Here is an 18,195-nt window from a genome sequence, read left to right as displayed (position 1 = left end):
GTTCATTTGCATTCATTTGAAAAATGGGTCACTTCCCAAGGGATTCTCTGTTTGTGTGTCTCCTATGACTCCTTTTGCTCTGGCTGCATCTCTTCACCTTTTTCCCATCCGTCCATTCCTGCTCGTTCACAGTCTTCCTCCATCAATTCTCTCTTCTTCTCACCTTGAGATCTTTTCTCACTTCCTGCTCTCAATGCAGACCTCCTTCTGTTTCTGTGCTGAACTCCTCGTCTCCTACGGCAACGGTCATTCACACAGTTGTTATCTCTCTCATATGTCAATACTACGTTACAGTTAAACCACACTCGTGTTCTTTTTCTTCTACCATAGACAGATTGAACAGTCCCTGTTCCTGAATATTGTAAGGTTTGGACTTTTGTCAGTTTTGTTATTGTTGTTGTTGTTGTAATTTAAACTCAGCTGAAAACACGTCTTCAGTACTCTCAATGTAAGACGTACTGTACTTCACTGCTGTGATGTCATCAATGTGCGACTTTGTAGTTATTAACAGAATTAACCCAAACCAATGCCATAACGCCACATCCAGTATCTGTTATGTAAGGGATGAGTTGTTCAATATCATAAGTTAATAGGCTTAAACTATAGATGTCAACACATCTATATTATGGTAGTTGGAAGTTCTTGGTGAGTACTTTGTGTATTAATCAGAAGTGTTCTCACTGTTCTTTGGTGTTAAATTAGTCTACTCTGGCCCTGATCTTTGATTGATTTATTTTCTCCTGAATCCTGAAAAAAAAGACCTTTTTGCTGTAAAAGTAAAGGCTAAACATCTGTTATGGTAGAAAAAACTTCAGAAAGCCACTTTTAGTTGTGTTTTCCTGTACTGTTGTTTACTGTGCCACAATGTCACAGATTTATATGGAAATATCACAAAATGAGGCTTTTACAGCAATTATTAGGTTAGATTAAAAATAGATTAATAAGATTAATTAATTCAAAGTCCTTATTAATTAATTGCACAAAAACATAGCCCATGATGGCACTACTTGCTTATTTTAGTATTTATGATAATTCTGGGGGGCACCCATTTTATTTCTATTAGGGCTTAAATTTGTGCATGCAGGGGCATCGTTTTGTCCAGTAGGTGGATCCAGCAGATTTTTAAACCTTAATTTATGGACTTCAGAGAAATCTCAGGTCAACATGTCCTTTCCCCTTTAGAGACCATTTCTTTCTTGCTGCATCCAGTCTGTCACGATGTGTTCTTCATCTATGGTTATGGGTCCACCACTGTGACTGTCTCAGTCTGGTCTCATTTTTTCTGCTGCACTACGATTTGTAACATTTGGAGGTTTTTCTTGCCAAAATCCTATCTCTTACTTTCACTATGAGCAGATATTAGAAACACAAATGGGAACCTTTCCAATTTGTCACTTTTTTTCTTCGGCTGGACTAGAGGGAGGAAATAAGGTGAGACGAAGGACCGTCTGTGCCAAGACCTATAAATGTAAAGATGTTGATACGAGCATCCGTGCTGCCTAGCAACAGCATTGAGCACACGGGAAAGCCATCCTCCAATTAGAACTAGAGCTGAGAATAAATTTAGTTTCAAAGTAGAAAACTGAAGGAAAAACCTTGTAGTATAACATGTATCCATCACAAAAGAACACGTTATCCCCACAAACATACAACAGGTTGGACTAATGTCTGTCTCTACAGTCATGATGTGACTCAGTCACACCCTTTTAGTGAAAACTCACTGTGAATCCACTCTGATCTGTCTGCAGCGAGTCTCCTTTGTGTTGCGTAATTTACATCAACTCTGTGGCGTCTGCGGTCCACCACCCCCGGTTCATCCTGTCACCCCCGAGTCAAGTAGTTGACTTAGAAATGTTTGTATATAGTGCAGATCTCTATAATTCTGTTGAAACTACGAACACATTCTTGTCATGTGCCTCAGAGACTGAATGTATTTCCCTTTGAGAAGTGGCAGAAAGTGGTAACCTCAGTACAGTAATCCCCGCCCATTCGCGGTTTAATATTCGCGCCCCGCCCATTCGTGGGTGGCCGCAGATGACGTGACGTCACAAGCGTGAGGCGCAGAACAGCGCTCATTCCACGAATTTTGAAAAACCATTTACGCTGTACTTTACTGTCAAGTATTGTTTACGCGTTTAAGATGCCATCCAAACGCCCCGCATCATCTCCAGCTTCTGGAAATGAACCCAAACGGCAGAAAAAGGTTCTGACTCTGCAGAGGCTCCGGCTCTAGGAGTTTTAAAACAGCGTCAATTATTCGCGGTTTTTCGTTATTCCCGGGGGGGTGAGGAACGTAACCCCCGCGAATACGGGGGGATTACTGTATTGCTTCATGTACCGTAATTTCCGGACTACAAGCCGCTACTTTTTTCCTGCGTTTACAGCCTTGCGGCTTATTCAGTGACGTGGCTAATTTATGGATTTAATTAGCGGCCGCCATGTACGTACTTTCGAACTCAGTGAATAGTTTGAGTTTTCTATCCAACACCAAGCACGAGGCATTTTTATTCAACACACCTCTTAGCAACCAAACAGCATGGACTTGACTTCAGGTCTTAGACACTTCAGTCATGGTTCAACAAAACGAAACACGCATGCCCGGCCGCATCCCAGAATCCTTTGGGGCCATTAGACCCAACGTGCACGTGATCGCCGCTACATTATGATGAAGCTTTCAAGTTAAAAGCAATCGTTAAAAGCAGCGTAAAAAAGTCCACCGTCACCAACGGGTTTGGAAAAGCCGGTTTGCTGCGTGACGGAGAGAACAGCGCATGGAGTGAATTTACACTCCATTTACGGTTTCTAAGGAAACCGTAAAAGCGGAATTTTGCTTTGAAAAACTCACAGCCTCCGTGTGAGCTGGAGACATCTTCTCCTGCTGATTGAGCTGCGGGGCCGATGGCAGTCTGATGGCTCCCACACGTAACAACGCACCCGCCCCTCATACACAAAACGTACAGTATTAAGTCCGATTGCTTTGCACAGAAACGATTTGCTCCATCCACCGGCGCAACGGGGACGAAGTGCTCCTCCTTGAAGCTGCCCTGGCCAGAGGTGTCGGAGTAGATAGGAAGGGGAGACAAGGAGCGCGCGGGGCGGGAGCGGAGTGCAGAGGCTTCTGAATTCTGACGCACGCGCCGCACTGAGGCGCGCGCTTTTCAGTCGCCGCTGCTTTATTTTACCGTTGTGTTTTCTAACCAGCCCTGTTACTCCCATAACGCTGCTGCGACACAAGCGGAAGGAGAGCTGTACCCGTTCACCCCTCCATGCACTGCTGCTACTTGCTAATTCTTAAACACGTACAACAGAATGGCGAGCCGGGCGTTGGCCCCGCCTTTAGCCCCTAAGACTCATGGGAAATGTGGAATCGCGGATGTAAATTTCCTCATCATAACTGAGGGATGTAATGTTGATTATATGGTTACTGTTTGTAATTTTATGTATGATACCTAGATTGTCAATAAGTAAAAAAAAAATGAAATAAAAACACCATAACTGAGGGACTTGTGAACAGAATACAGCTCCATGCTGTTTGACAGATGTCGATACACTCAAATACGTGACCCAGAGGCAAAACTGGCACCACCCACAATGTGCTAATGAATTGCACTCACTCTGGGATGCTGGGCGTGATCTATCAGGATGACAATACCGGCTAACACATGCGCGGCTTGTACTCTGATGCGGCTTGTGTATGTATAAAAGCAGTCAAACACGTGAATATGGGTGGGTGCGGCTTGTAATCGGGTGCGCTTTGTAGTCCGGAATTTACGGTAAATAGTTTGTCTCCTGCAAGCATCTTTGCTTGTAGTACAACCAACTTGGAGACTAGGGTTCCTGCCTTCAGGTATGTCTATAAAACTTCTGAAAGTTGCACAACAGTTTGTGGTATTTTATGAAATTAAAAAGAGTTTTTTCATTATATGAGCAAAAAAGAAAACTAAGAAGGTTTCAGGTTACAGCATCATGCAAGTAACTATAAATAACCCCTTCATGACGTATGGAGCCAATTCACATCATGAATCCAGGACCTTGAACGGAAAAAACACTACAGGATATTTTTTATATAATTGGAAATAAAGTTCAAAAGAATAAGAACTCTTTTTGTTCTAAATCAATTCAAAAATGCAAAGAATACCACTATTAAGTTTTGAGACTGTTCTGTGTGTAACCAGCTCAGTCTAGACGGCGGCTGGTTCAGGACGATGTTCTGCTTCTTTGAACTGGACAGCCAGCTTGTCTTTGATCCCGTGTTTTATTCCCTCAATCTCTGTTTAACACGCGTCAGACACGGAAGACTCACGCAGCACACTCAGACGTGTCTGTGTCACGACTAATCAAAAACTATTTACAACAAACAAACAAAACATCCCCCACACCATGACACCACCACCACCAGCCTGAACCGTAGATCCAAGGCAGGATGGATCCATGCTCTCATGTTGTTGACCCCAAATTCTGACCCTACCATCTATATGTGGCAGCAGAAATGGAGACTCATCAGACCAGACAAGGTTTTTCCATCTTCTATGGTCCAGTTTTGGTGAGTCTGTGTGAATTGTAGCTTCAGTTTCCTGCTCTTAGCTGACAGCAGTGGTACCCGGTGTGGTCTTCTGCTGCTGTAGTCCATCTGCCTCCAGGTTGGACGTGTTGTTCTTTCAGAGATGCTCTTCTGCAGACCTCGGTTGGAACCAGTGGTTCTTGGAGTTCCTGTTGTCTTTCTATCAGCTGGAACCAGTCTGACCTCTGACCTCTGGCATCAACAAGACATTTCCATCCACAGAACTGCTGCTCACTGGATTCTCTGTAAACCCTAGAGATGGTTGTGGGTGAAAATCCCAGTAGATCAGCAGCTTCTGAAATCCTCAGACCAGCCCGTCTGGCACCAAGAACCACGTTCAGAGTCACTTCAATCCTCTTTCTTCCTTGTTCTGATGCTGATTTGAACTGCAGCAGATCGTCTGGACCATGTCTACATGCATAAATGCATCCAGTTCCTGCCACGTGATTGGCTGATTAGAAACTGCGTTAACAAGCAATTGGACAGTTGTGCCTTATAAAGTGGCCTATAAGTGTTATTGATGTTGTACAATTGCAGTAGATGTGTTTTTTTCTCATAGGGGTAACCATAGAAACCAGGAGAGACACTGAAAGCTGTATTTATGCCATTTGATAGATACACCAGACTACCTCGGGGTGCCTCTCTCACAGTATTTTCTGTCATTTTGTGATGTGACGGATGACAGGAAGTAGATGTTTCACAGTAAAACATGTCACAAACTGTCAAAAATAAAAACTGAAACCCTTTTATAAAGATGTTGCAAAATGGATAAGGCAAAGAAAAGTATGGACTCAGGAGCAGGAGGCTCCTACCAAGCTTTTCACAACTGCAAAGGTTTCCTCTGGTTTGGATAAGGGCTCCATTTGCCACAGGCACCTTTGTTCTCTTTACCTAACAGGTTTTCTGACATCTGGGATCAGCTTTTGAGGCTTTTTGGATCTTCTTGTGGCTCTTTAGGGTTGGTTTGCCACATCTGTCACTCAAACCCTCCTCTGCTGTTTGTCCATCCCTACAATATCTGCTCAGCTTCTCACCAACTTCCCAATTCGCATCTGAAGGTCTATCAAGATGTTGATAAGATCATTTTCCACCACTTGTAAAGGTGATGTCCACCTTAAAAACCCACCCTGATCATCTTTTGAGCTGTTGTAAAACACTCTCTCCCACTGGCTCACAGCCCCTTACACCCCCAACCCAGCATTACTGCAAGATGTGGGTAAAAATAGTCATTTCTGTTGGTTGTAATGTAAATTTTGAAGGGTGAACTTTGTTTTTGTGTACATGCGTGTCTACACGCGTGTGGCAGAAGCAGCAAGAAGCTGCGGTAGAAATGAAACGCAGCAGCTTCCACTGCTGAGAACAGAAATAAAGCTTTATTCCCAATGCTGCTTCAAACCCACATGTGTGTGCATGTGTGTGCGTGCATGCGTGTGTGTGCGTGCGTGTGTGTGCGTGCGTGTGTGTGCGTGCATGCGTGTGTGCGTGTGTATGTGGGCGTGCGTGTTGTACACATCTGCTCCTCTGTGTCAACTCCACAAACACATTTGTCCGATTGTTTCTGAGTTGGCAGATGACCAATACTGACACGGGAAGTTCACCGTAGTGACAAGAATAAAGAAGGCTCAGGGAGGAGCAGAGGGGGTGGTTGATTTGATTTGATTTGATTTGAAATGGTTTATTTCAAGCTATTAAGTAGAAATAATACACCAAAGCAATATAATCATCAGTTGTACATTCATAAAGTAACTAATCAAATGTATGATAATTAGATTCATGGTTCATGCTTGTATGTGCATAAGGCGTGCTCCAGCGATATAATCATACACAATCACTGTTCTCCAGACCTTGGGTGATGAACCAACTGAACGCTGCCCCCCCCCCCCCCCCCCCCGCTGACATGTGAGGCGTGTACATTTTAGTGTTGTTCTCGTGTTGTGTCTGATTACACGACAGCCAGGTGCTTTGCTGAGCCCTCATGTCCGTGTCTGTAGGTGCTGGACTGTAACTCTGCAGCCATTCTGTGGACTCGGCAGGATTCTCTGTGTTTCTCTCCTCCATCTTGAAGCGTTTCATCCCGATCAGAGTGAGAAGAAGCTGCATTCGGCTGTTGACCATGGATAATTGAGAACTTTGCTAATGAGGAATGGAAGTGATCTTCCCACACGGAACAACAGGGTGTAGAGTTGCACGGATGGCTGTTACGTCATGTTAGAGGGAAAGCTGCAGAAAGAGGCTGCTGAGAGCCTTTTTATAGCGGATTACTTCCTGTCTCCACATTAGGACATGGTACTCCAGTGAAAAGGCTCTGTGGTCCAAAAACTCATTTACTTTGATGTCAGCTGAGTACTTTCCTTCATTTTCTAGAAAATGGGATGAGGTCAAGACATTTTGGGACAGGATTTTCACCCATGGACTGGATATGAGAACTAAATGATGTTTCAGACAGGAAGCATCCAATGGCTCCAAGAAGACAAAATCCCAAACACGTCTGTTGCTAAATAAATAACTATTTCTCAGTCATCCTCCTTCTTCTTCTTTCCTTTTGGTTTTTCCCTTCACCCCACAGCCAATCGCCTTCCTCCGTCTGTCCTATGCATCCTCTACCAGCAGCTACCTTCATGTCTTCCTTCATCCAGAATCCTCTCTGGTTTTCCTCTAGAACAGTGTTTTTCAACCTTTTTTGAGCCACGGCACACTTTAACCCTGACAAAAATCCCGCGGCACGCCAGCATCCAAAAAAAAAAAAAAAGCAGAAATTCATGGTCTGTATTGATCGACAGCTCCCCCCCCCCCCCCCCCGCGCAATCTCACGTGGATTTTTGTGATAATTGTGGCAGAAAAAGCAGGAAGTTGCGGCTGTTCTTTTCTAAGAGATGAAGCTCTTAGAGACGAGCTTTAGCTGGTATTTCTGTTGGAACTGAGCGACTTTATCAGCAGAATTAAGAACAAGGAAGTGAAGACTTTAACCACTTCTGATTGGTCAGACTGATGACACGTGATTAAGCCTTCAAGAATGATTGGCGGAGACAGTTAAAGGGGCGGGACTTTTCCTTACGCAGTTATAGCTGCAGCTAAATCGCGGTACCGTGATTCTTATCAAAATGTCTTTAATAGAATTAAATAAACACAAAGAAAAAGTAATTTTAAGATCTTTTATATTCCTAACTCCTCAGTGTTTTATCAGGGCCTGTTTGGATGAACACAGAGCTGATCTCCTGGAGATGGAAAATGTTTTTAGATCAGTGAATGAGGGCAATTTCTCCACGGCGCACTTGACCATCTCCCACGGCACACTGGTTGAAAAACACTGCTCTAGACCTCTGGCAGCTCTAGACTCAATAGATTCCCCATCTCTGCTCTGGACATGTCCCAACCATCTCAGTCTGGCTTTATTTCCAGAACCTCTACCATGTTCTGTCCCTCTGATGTCCTCATTCCTGATCCATCCTGAACATCAGCATCTTCATCTCTGCTTCCTGTCTTCCTCAGTGTCTCTAGGAAACAACTTTTCTCCACCTTTCCTTTCATTCCAGCTCAAACTCTTCTCTGACACTTTTCTCCACCCATTCCAACCTGCCTGCTCTCTTCTTCACTTCTTTTCCACTCTCTCCGTTCCTCTGGACTGTTGACCCTAGATCCTTCAGATCCTCCTCCTTCTTCATCTCTTCTTCCTGTAACCTCACTCTTCCTCTTGGGTTCCTCTCATTCACACACATGTTCTCCGTCTTCCTGCCCCCAACCTTCATTCCTCTCCTTTCCAGGACAAACCTCCACCTCTCTAGCTCCTCCTTCCTCTGTTCTCTGCTCTCTCTACAAATCACAGTATCGTCTGCAAACATCATAGTTCATGGTGATTCCTGTCTAACCTCATCTGTCAGTCTGTCCATCAGAATCATTTATTCAAGCAGCTCAAAAACTTGTGCAAAAATGTGAGGTGTGCAAATATGCATTTGTGCAAGGATGCAGTTTCTAAATAGAAAAGGGTAGAGGTAATGTATAAAAATAAAAAGAGTTAGAAGCAGTAACTGTCACGGTTTTAGGTTCTTTGCCTTTATGTTCTAGTTGTTTTATGTTTGTTTGAGTTACTTCCTGTTTTATTTTGTAGGATTTCCTGTTTTGTTGTTGTTTCGAGTTTCACCCTTCCCCATCAGTCCTGAGTGTTTCCACCTGTGTCCTGTTGCCTTGTATGTATTTAAGTCTTGACCTTCCCTTCCTCCTGTGCTGGTCCATATTATGTCATACCCCGAGTTCCTGTGTCGTTCGTGTTTCCAGTTTCGAGTTTTGCCTGCCTGTTGCAGTGGTTTTGTTTTGTAGATTTTGGTTTATTTATTAAAGCTCCGTCTTCCCTGAAACCTCTTGCCTCCTCCTCTCTGCACCTGGGTACTTCCTCCCTTTCCCCTTCCGTAACAATGAAGAAGTCTGATTAACAAGAAGGCTACAGAGTCTGTGACAGTGAGAACGGAGTGTGGTGTGTTTATGTTAACGGGCGTTAAGTAACTGTAATGGCTGTTTGTCCGGTAGCATCTGCCGAAGGACAGTGAGTTGAAAACTGGTGTCAAGCCAGCCCTCTCTCGTCCAACGGCTGTCAAGTGAGCCCTCTCTTAAAAACAGTGTGCCGATTTCTTCCGTGCATTACGGTAACAGCAAAAAGTACTAATTTTTAAAAACATAGCGTAAAAACTGTCATTACATTTATATGTAGATGTTGCTCGAACAACATTAAAGCAAAAGTGTTTGTCTATAGCAGGGGTAAAAATGTGGAATTCCCAGGAGAATCAGTTAAAAAGTTGTCAAAATATTATTCAATTTAAACGGATGTATAAAGCTAAACAAATTAGTTTGTACAAACCTGACTGTTGAATGGAATTTTTGGAATCTATGTATTAAATGAATGGAATGTATTTACTGTGTAGTGGAACTGTATATTGTGAAATCTGAGCACAGGTGATGGTGTGACAAAAAGTAAATGAAATGTTTAAAAGGGGGCAGATAATTATAAGAATTGTGTTCTTCAATTCGCTCCCTTCTAATCATGAAAATGTTCAATATGTAAGAGAAACATGTAAACATTTGAACATCAATTTTCATAAAAAGGAACAAATGAATAAATGAATGAATGTATAAAAAAACACGCCCCCCCCTATAAAAATATATATCTATACATATATTTAAAAGTCTGAGTTATTTCAAAATAAAACACAATTAAAATCATGAAGAGTAGCTATAATATTCACATGTCTATAAAAACTGCTAGTTTTCAGAGAGTCATCACTTCTCACTGATGGTGTCCCACCTGGTGATCTCACACAATAAGTTTCAGACAGATCTGATGTGGAATTTCAAAATAAAACCAAGTATAAGACATACGTAAACATATGGCAAAAACACATTTATATCAGATTTCAATTGATGTCAAATTGATTCAGTTAAACGCAACACCGCGCCCCCTGCTGGTTCATCACCGCGGTGATCAAAAATCCCACACCGTCACAGCTCTAACTCTAAGTCTGGAGAACAGTGATTGTGTATGATTATATCGCTGCAGCACGCCTTATGCACATACATGCATGAACCACCCCCTCTGCTCTTCCATGAGCCTTCTTTATTCTTGTCACTACGGTGAACAGAACAGCTAGTTAACTGGATAGCCACGTCAAGTATTTGTGAGTATAGCTAGGATTCGGTGACTACCAGAACACAGCAGTGACGGATGGAGGAGTTTCCTTCCATAAGCAGATGTAGTTGCTCCCTTTTGTTGTTCAGGGACCTTGGGTTGGTGTAAAATATTCTTGGGAGTGCAGTCCTGTGTGGGACATATAAACATGTCAACATGTACACAATACAACTTATGTTCACACACGCATACTTATGCCTTCAGACCAACAAACATGGATGGATGGTCATGGGAAACATGTTACTCTCTTGTCTTTGTGTCACAGGTATTACAGTGCCACCATCCTACAGATGTCAGGTGTGCGCGACGACAGGCTAGCAATCTGGCTAGCAGGACTTGCTACTCTCACCAACTTCCTGTTCACCCTCCTGGGGGTGTGGCTAGTGGAGAAGGTGGGTCGGAGGAAACTCACGTTGGGCAGCATCCTTGGTAAGAGACTTTAAAAAAGCAGGATTCTACAGCAGCTGCATGTTGACTGATGCTTCTGTTGTTTCAACAGGAACTACTTTGAGCTTGAGTCTTTTAGCCGTTGGTTTCCTCATGTCGGCACAGCACAGTCCACCGGTAACCTTCCGCCCCCTAGACCCCGCCATGGCCAACTCCACCTGCTCCAAGTACCGGTAAGGAAAAGTGCAAAAATAAGAGCCATTTTCTCCGTCTCTTTAAAAAAAGAAAAAACACTCACATTAACAGTTTTGGTTATTTTTCTAAATTAGCGCAGTTTAATGTCAGCTTTAATAAATATACAACAGAATGATATCAGTGAGAAACATCTACCTCCAACACAGTTGTCAAAGATATTGGATCTGACCACTGAGATTAATAAAAATGTTCAGAATTTGTCCTAAAATGGAGAAATTTAAGGTTCAAATGTATCCGGACTGGTTTGTGGTGATAGCTTTACATTTGTCTTGTCTTAGCTATGGGCGTTTCATAGGATTATGAAATGTTTCAACTTTATTCTAAATAGAATCAACCCAAAAATGATACCATTGTCTTAAATTATAGATGGGATTAAACTGGATTAGATTGATCAGCCTGGATTAACTTGAATTTAATAGACTGGATTGGAATGAATGGAGTTGCATTTTTGGTCTTTATTGACAAGAACAAGTGAGATTTTTCTCGTGGGTCGTGTCCTTTTGTCTGCATCCAGCCTGTATCCACATGTTAGAGCAGGTGGAACTATGGCTAAAAGCAAAGTAGTTCCATTGAAACCATTTAAAGGGGGCAGTTTGCACGAAACTTAATCAGATGATCCTCATTTTCACTGAGAGTTCAGTCTCCTTCGCATCAACATTTTTAGAACCACTCTCTTTTATCAAACAAAAAATAGTCAAATAAGTTCAATAGTCTTCAAGTTTGAGGAGCCGGTTTAGCTCGTGCTGGTTTGCGGCGCCTTCCGTCCCTGAAACCAGGGTTCAAACCGGGCTGCTCCCTATTCCCCTCTCTGCTTCTGTGCCGGTCCCAAGCCCGGATAAATTGAGAGGGTTGCGTCAGGAAGGGCATCCGGCATAAAAACATTGCCAAGTTAACCATGCGACTCATCCTCGAGGGAGGGTTGTTTCGCTGTGGCGACCTCTGATGGGAAAAGCCGAAAGAGAATGATGAGTCTTCAAGTTTGAACACTTTTCTGCATTTTTGTGCAAAAAACAACTCAAATCAACTCCAATGACACTTCCAATCATTATGTGTGGATATGAAATATTCTTTATAGACATAGTGATTTATTTAGTCCATCACTTGAGTCCGTTCATTAAACCCAAATAGATGGGGATGGAGCATGAAATGCATCTCAGGGAACAGAAAGCTCTCTTTTCCTTAACGGTGCCCCTTCCTGCAGTCTGTGACACACTTAACAGGCCGGAAGAGCGGTTCTAGTTGTTGTATTTCCAAACCAGCAGCATGAGGCGGCTCTGAGTCTTCAGACGGAACATGAGCAGCTGTAGCAGAAGATGCTAACGCTTCAGGATCGGCATGATCCCAAAAACACTTTATATCTGAATGTTTTAAAGGCTGAAATGAGGTTTTCATGGAGATGAAGCCATAACCATGAAGCAGAAATTGAGTTATATTGTAGGGAAGGTTTGCTTGTTTATTAAAACATAAAGTTTGTATAAAGTGAAGTTAGAGAATATTTAATATGATCTATGGACTAAGAAATAATACTAAACAGGAATGTGTGTGACTGTTATTCAACTGTATGCTTTATTGCAAACTTTTTCTTAATTGTCTGAATTTTAGTGGGAAAAATTCTTCAAATAAAATTGTTTTAAATTTGTTTTATTTTAATACTTTTTTCCTGTCAGCATTAAGATGTAACATTGAATAGATAACATAACAATTAGCATCATGCTAAAGTTGATTTGAAAAACCGAGGAAGGTTTCTGTAAACTTCAAGACAATTAAAACTGTCTTTGCACGGGAATTTTGATTGACAGGTTTTAAAGATAATGAACCTTAATTTAAAAAAAAACTATTCTTTGGAGAGGAAGTGCCACCCATTTATTTATTTGACTTCAAATGAGCAGAAAGCATTTTGTTTACAGTTTGTACCAGGGGGTATAATTAACTTTGGAGAGCTCTGTTGCCAAGGCAACCAATGGAAAGCAAGTTTGGACTCGATGAATGAATCTGACCAAACTTAAGAGCCAGAATGAGACACACAGGAGGGAGAACTGGATGGAATGACAGAAGCATCTCGTCTGGTTCTAGTAGACAAAATGCCTGCAGGACAGAAAACATTTCATTGATTTATTTATGACATCTTTTTAGGAAATAGTAATGGGATGGCCTTAAATGCTCACTTTAATAGACTTTGTGTTTTTGGTGTTTCTAACATCGTTGCATTTTTAAATGGATAAAAAATGAACCTTTTAACTGCTATTCTGAGTATTTCTTTATTCAAACTGTTGTGAACCAGGAGCAAAACGTAGTCTGAAAAAGATCCTATTGTGACGTAGAAAACAGGCTGGGCGGGGCCACAGACGATTAGAAGAATTCTGAATGTCTTTGATGAAACGTGTGGTTTGACCGGACAGAATGGACAATGCTGCTCTATCCGCTGTCTGCTCCTCAGGCTGTGTGAGCCCTGCATGCTGGATCCCAGCTGCGGCTTCTGTTACCGCAGAAACAGCTCGGCGCTCCTCGCCACCTCCTGTGTGGCCGTCAATAAGGCGTCCACGGAGCACGCGGCGTGGGGCAGGTGAGTCACAGCATTCCCACAGGTGACGTGTCAGCTTCACCTGACATCCGTGACATTCATCTTTCAGGTGCTCCAATTCTACCCTGATGAAGGATCAGACGTACTGGGCCTACAACTACTGCCCCACCTCCTACTTCTGGCTGGTTCTGCTGGGTCTGGTGATGTACTTTGCTGCCTTTGCTCCAGGTGAGACCCAAGTATTTACATTTTAGTATTTGAAGAGCAAAATATTAGAATTTTATGCACTAAGAGTCAAACGTGTTTGTTTCTAAAAAGCTGCTGTTTACACGTCCATTTCCAAATCTCTCTTGGGGGAGACACGGTTGCTGGAGCCTATCCCACCTACCGATGAGAGACGTTTGAGGACACCCTGCCGTTCTTTTAGTTTCTAAACAGAAAGTTAGGATCCATGGCTGCACACAGGGATCAGTTCAGAGAGTGACTGCTGCCTTCTTCAATGTCTTGGAAACATTTGCTTCTTTGGAGGACATTGTTGTCCATCACTGATGCAGAAACAGGCTCCTCCTGCATCACAGATGTCACGTCTTTATTACGGTTTTATACCCTGCACTCATGCTCTATTCTCCATTGCACTTATTTAACATGCACAATTCCTAAAGCACACTGAATTCTCATTTAAAGAGTCTATATTATGAGTTTTTAAGTGTTTTATGATGATTTAATGCAGTTTTTTCATCCATTCAGACATTTCTGAGCATTCCTCTAAAAACCTGAGCATCAGCCCCTCCCAATCCATAAAAATAAGCATAGATAAGTGAGGAACCGCCCCTTCCAAGAAGAGTCTGTGCTGCCAGCTCCGCCCCAGGCTAACAGACACGCCCACTTTCTCAGTGGAGCTAGTGATGGTCGGCTAAACGTTTTCATTTTCTATGAACAATCTGCACATCCATCTTTGTAAAAGTTCGGATGTTGTTTGTTTTTTTGGGAAAAACGCAGACACGCTGCTGAGGCCGACTCTATGATGATGTCATGAAATAGGCCACACCCACAAGGAGAGAAAGGCGGCGCCTCAGTGGAGTCGTTTTACTTCTATGTAGGAAAATGAGCAGAAAAGAACTCATATTTCATTTAAAAAAGTGTTCCCTAGTGTGCCAAAGGTCATAGATTATCATATGGACATGGTTTACTCTAAAAGGCTTAGGAAAAGTGGGATGTAGGCCCTTGTGGATCAGCTGATTCTACCTACTTTTCCTATCGGCTTTGCACCGTTATACATCACATTCCTTTTTTTTTTTTTTTTTTTTTTTTTTTTTTTAACTTGTCCTGTCCAACAGCTAGGCAAACAGATGAGAGCTGAGGGCCTCTTGGGTTGGACATATTTTACTTTAACAAGAGGGGTTATTAATCTTCAGACAAACCAAAGGTATGTCTGAATAAACCCCTTTTGTAATTGAGGCCAAACTTTATTAATTTCAATCATGTTTGAAAATCTTTGGTGTTGGACCGGACGGAAAAGGAAAGAGGGGAAGAAGAGAGAGGGACGTTAGAGAGAGGGGGGGTAGGGGGTGATAATAGGAGGGGAAGGGGGGTAAGACCATGAAGCAGCATAGAGCAGACAGGTTTACTGGTTGTTTATCGTTACGGTACGGTTCAAATGTAGTACAAAAAGGGCGGGGCCTGTTCACACACACTCAAATATTATCAACACACCTGCTAGCCGCAAAAATGTCCACATGTATACATCACATTCCTAACGTAAAGTGCTGCATATCGCTGCATTTTTCTGCAACAGAATCTTTGAAATTTGGTTAATTTCATAAACAGTTAAAGGACTGCAGTAGTTGAAAGAATATCAACACTTGAGCCAAAGCTCCGGTGTTAAAGGCTAAATCCTTAAGTGAAGAGAGGTCGCACTGATAAGTCGAGAAGGCCATAGGTACGGAAGCCTTTCTGTAGCATAATTAACAATAAAAGTCAATACCAGAAAGGCTTTAAAAAAATCAATCCTCCAGGTCTCCTTAACTCCCCTTACCCCCTGTCTCCAACATCCCCCCCCTTCTTTCCTCTTCCTCTTTTACGACCGGTCCAGCATTAAAAAAAGGAGGCATATGTAATTCATGTAAAAATAAATAAATAGAAATTACAAGAGGAGTTTATATAGATACACCCCTAGTGTGTCAGGGTGTTCATAACCCCCATTGTAAAGGCCTGTTCACACCGGGACGAATTTCGCCGGCGATTTTCGCCGACGTTTAACGCCTCGTGACTAAACAAAGGGCACCAATGAGAGTGTGCACACCGACGCGAAAAAACGCCAGGCGTTAAAGCGTCAAAAAAAAAAAACGCCTCGGGTTCGTTTTTTTTTTTCGACGCGTCGCGTCGAAATCTACTCGACCAATGAGAATGGCGCTTTTGCTCACGTGTCTGGAGCTTCTGAAGTTACAGTAAAACACAACTTGGGGGCGCTCAAACACAAAACTGCCTTGCTGAGCACACATACCAGCGAAGAAGATAGACGCCAAGTAGCGTCTACACACAGCCGCGAAGAAATAATGACGGACATTCTAAAATATCCCCGAACCAAGCACCAGTTGGAGCTACTGGTGCTTGAAATATTCATGTTTTCTTTGTTTGATTCTGACAAGCGTGTAAATACTTGCTCTCTTCTTCTGAGTGAAAAGCGACTTTAAGAAGCGTAAAGTTGCGCAGCGCCACCTTGTGTACAGGAGTATTTCTGTTTTACATTAAGCGCCATCTAATGTCAGGGAATGAAATTGCATGTTCGCTCGGCTCATCGTCAGCGAAAATCGCCTGGGTGTGAACACAAAAAACGTGGAGAAAAACGCTGGCGAGTAACGGCTGGCGAATATTCGTCCCGGTGTGTACGGGCCTTAACAGTAAAATCTGTCCAACACAAGAGGCCTTCAGCTCCTGTCTGTCTGCTCAGCTGTTTGAAAGGACAAGAAAACGGTCTTTAAACTGGCCTTCTTTAGAGTGCCCTGGTTATTTGTAGATTTATGGAAAAATTGGCAAAAATTTTAATATCTGTAAGTGCTTAAAACATTCTGATTTATCAGTCCACTACAGAATAACTGCTGATGGATTTCCATCTCACTGAAATGGGATTGTTGAGGTTTTCCTTTGTTTCATGAAGACACAATTGAAAGGCTGGACTAGTCACAGAGCTGTGTTTGTTACACATTGTGTGTTGCTTTTGTGATCACAGATGAGTGAACGAGTATAGAAACAGTGTATGGTTTAGTCCCAACTGCCCTCATGGGCGGATATCAATGGTCGGACAAAACAAGCGACCGGCACAAAGTATCAGAGTAATGGATCACTTGGTGGTCTCATAGAGCCAAAACCTTTTTATATACCACAAATATCGAATTGAATCAAATCGATGTTAAAATGAATCGCTATATTCCTACTAGTACAACGTCCAGGGGTAAGTAAGGGTGAAGTAGGTGAGACGCAGCCACGTCGCACAATGTTTTACCCATGCGAGGTGACTGTAAGTGCTATTCAAGTGATAAGTGAAGTGCACGCCCATTGCATGCCCCGCACAGACAGTCTGTGTGTGGTTGTAGGGGCAGTTGTGACTAAGGCTTTAGCGTAGGGGTATCGTACAACCGCATACCCCATACATCATAAGTGTGTGCAACTTGTATTAGCCGTGCTAATACTTTACAACACATTTACCACACGTTTGACAATCGTTATTTTGATTTTCAACGAGCCTCAGACCCCCTGCGCTCCCCCCAAAAAGGCAGCCACTCTTCTCTATGACCCTCCACGTGTCCAGACAACCCAAACATCTGCAGCACCCGTACTAGTGCACATGAATATGAAGCTGCAGAGCACTTCGTTGCTTCCATTTTGGGTTTTTCTTGTTTTTTACACGTCTCCCCCTGCTTGTTTGTATTTCTGTGCATTGAAAAGATGGACACTTTCATCTCTAAACAGAAAACTTTGGCTTGACAAACACCGGGCTTCCAGAAAAGCTTTTATAGTTGAACAAGAAATGGAGTAGAAAATAAGTTAAGAACCATTTTTCCAAATTAATGACTGTGTTACGATATACAGGACTTTAAAAATCCTGATGCGGCTTAAAAACCTCATTTGAAACCATTAAAGTGCATCAAATTTAGGTATAAAATCTGTAGTTTGCTGGTATCTTACTATTTTCTGATCTGTTGGACCACCGAATGTGGCAGTTAAGATAAATCAGGGTCTGTCATGATGTTTGAAGCAGAGGCTATCTACCCCTTTGTTCCTGTCCTCCAGGGATGGGCCCCATGCCATGGACCATCAACTCTGAGATCTACCCTCTGTGGGCCAGGAGCACCGGGAACGCCTGCGCCGCTGGAGTCAACTGGACCTTCAACATCCTGGTGTCTGTGACATTCCTCCATCTGGCTCAGTACCTCACCTACTACGGTCAGTTTGAGGCCCCGTGTTTTAGTCCCGCCTCCTCTGTCGCTGACGCTCAGCTGCAGGTTTTCCCTTCAAACCAGCAGGAGCTGACCTTTGGTGAAACAAGAAAATCAATCACAGTGGTGAGGCAGCAAGTTATTTATCGATTCAAGTCATAATCCCATTCGTCTGGTTAATGGTAATCCTCCAATCTGTGTGACACGTTAAAGCTGGAAAAGCACTGACCTGGAGGTGGAATTTGAAGTGGGGCTCGCTTGTAAACCAAAAACTCTGCTTTGACGGGAGGAAAATATGGATCACAGCAGTCAGGAAATGTCATTGACATGACTTCTACAAGAGCGCGCGATACCTGGTGTG

The 18,195-nt window shown here is 42.8% G+C and overlaps 1 protein-coding gene across 1 annotated transcript in view; it reads left to right on the top strand.

Moving 5' to 3' along the window:
* Positions 1-18,195, top strand: part of slc2a13 (solute carrier family 2 member 13) — a 146,356-nt gene that overhangs the window by 122,998 nt on the left and 5,163 nt on the right. The window contains exons 5-9 of the mRNA XM_023952454.1: positions 10,501-10,664; positions 10,735-10,855; positions 13,315-13,440; positions 13,508-13,626; positions 17,689-17,841. Of these exons, the coding sequence (XP_023808222.1) occupies positions 10,501-10,664; positions 10,735-10,855; positions 13,315-13,440; positions 13,508-13,626; positions 17,689-17,841 (683 nt within the window). The remainder of the gene's footprint in view (positions 1-10,500; positions 10,665-10,734; positions 10,856-13,314; positions 13,441-13,507; positions 13,627-17,688; positions 17,842-18,195) is intronic.

Source organism: Oryzias latipes, chromosome 23, assembly GCF_002234675.1.
Source record: "Oryzias latipes chromosome 23, ASM223467v1".
NCBI lineage: Eukaryota > Metazoa > Chordata > Actinopteri > Beloniformes > Adrianichthyidae > Oryzias > Oryzias latipes.
Note: the sequence above shows the minus strand (reverse complement) of the source record. Positions and strands in the feature narration are given on the sequence as shown.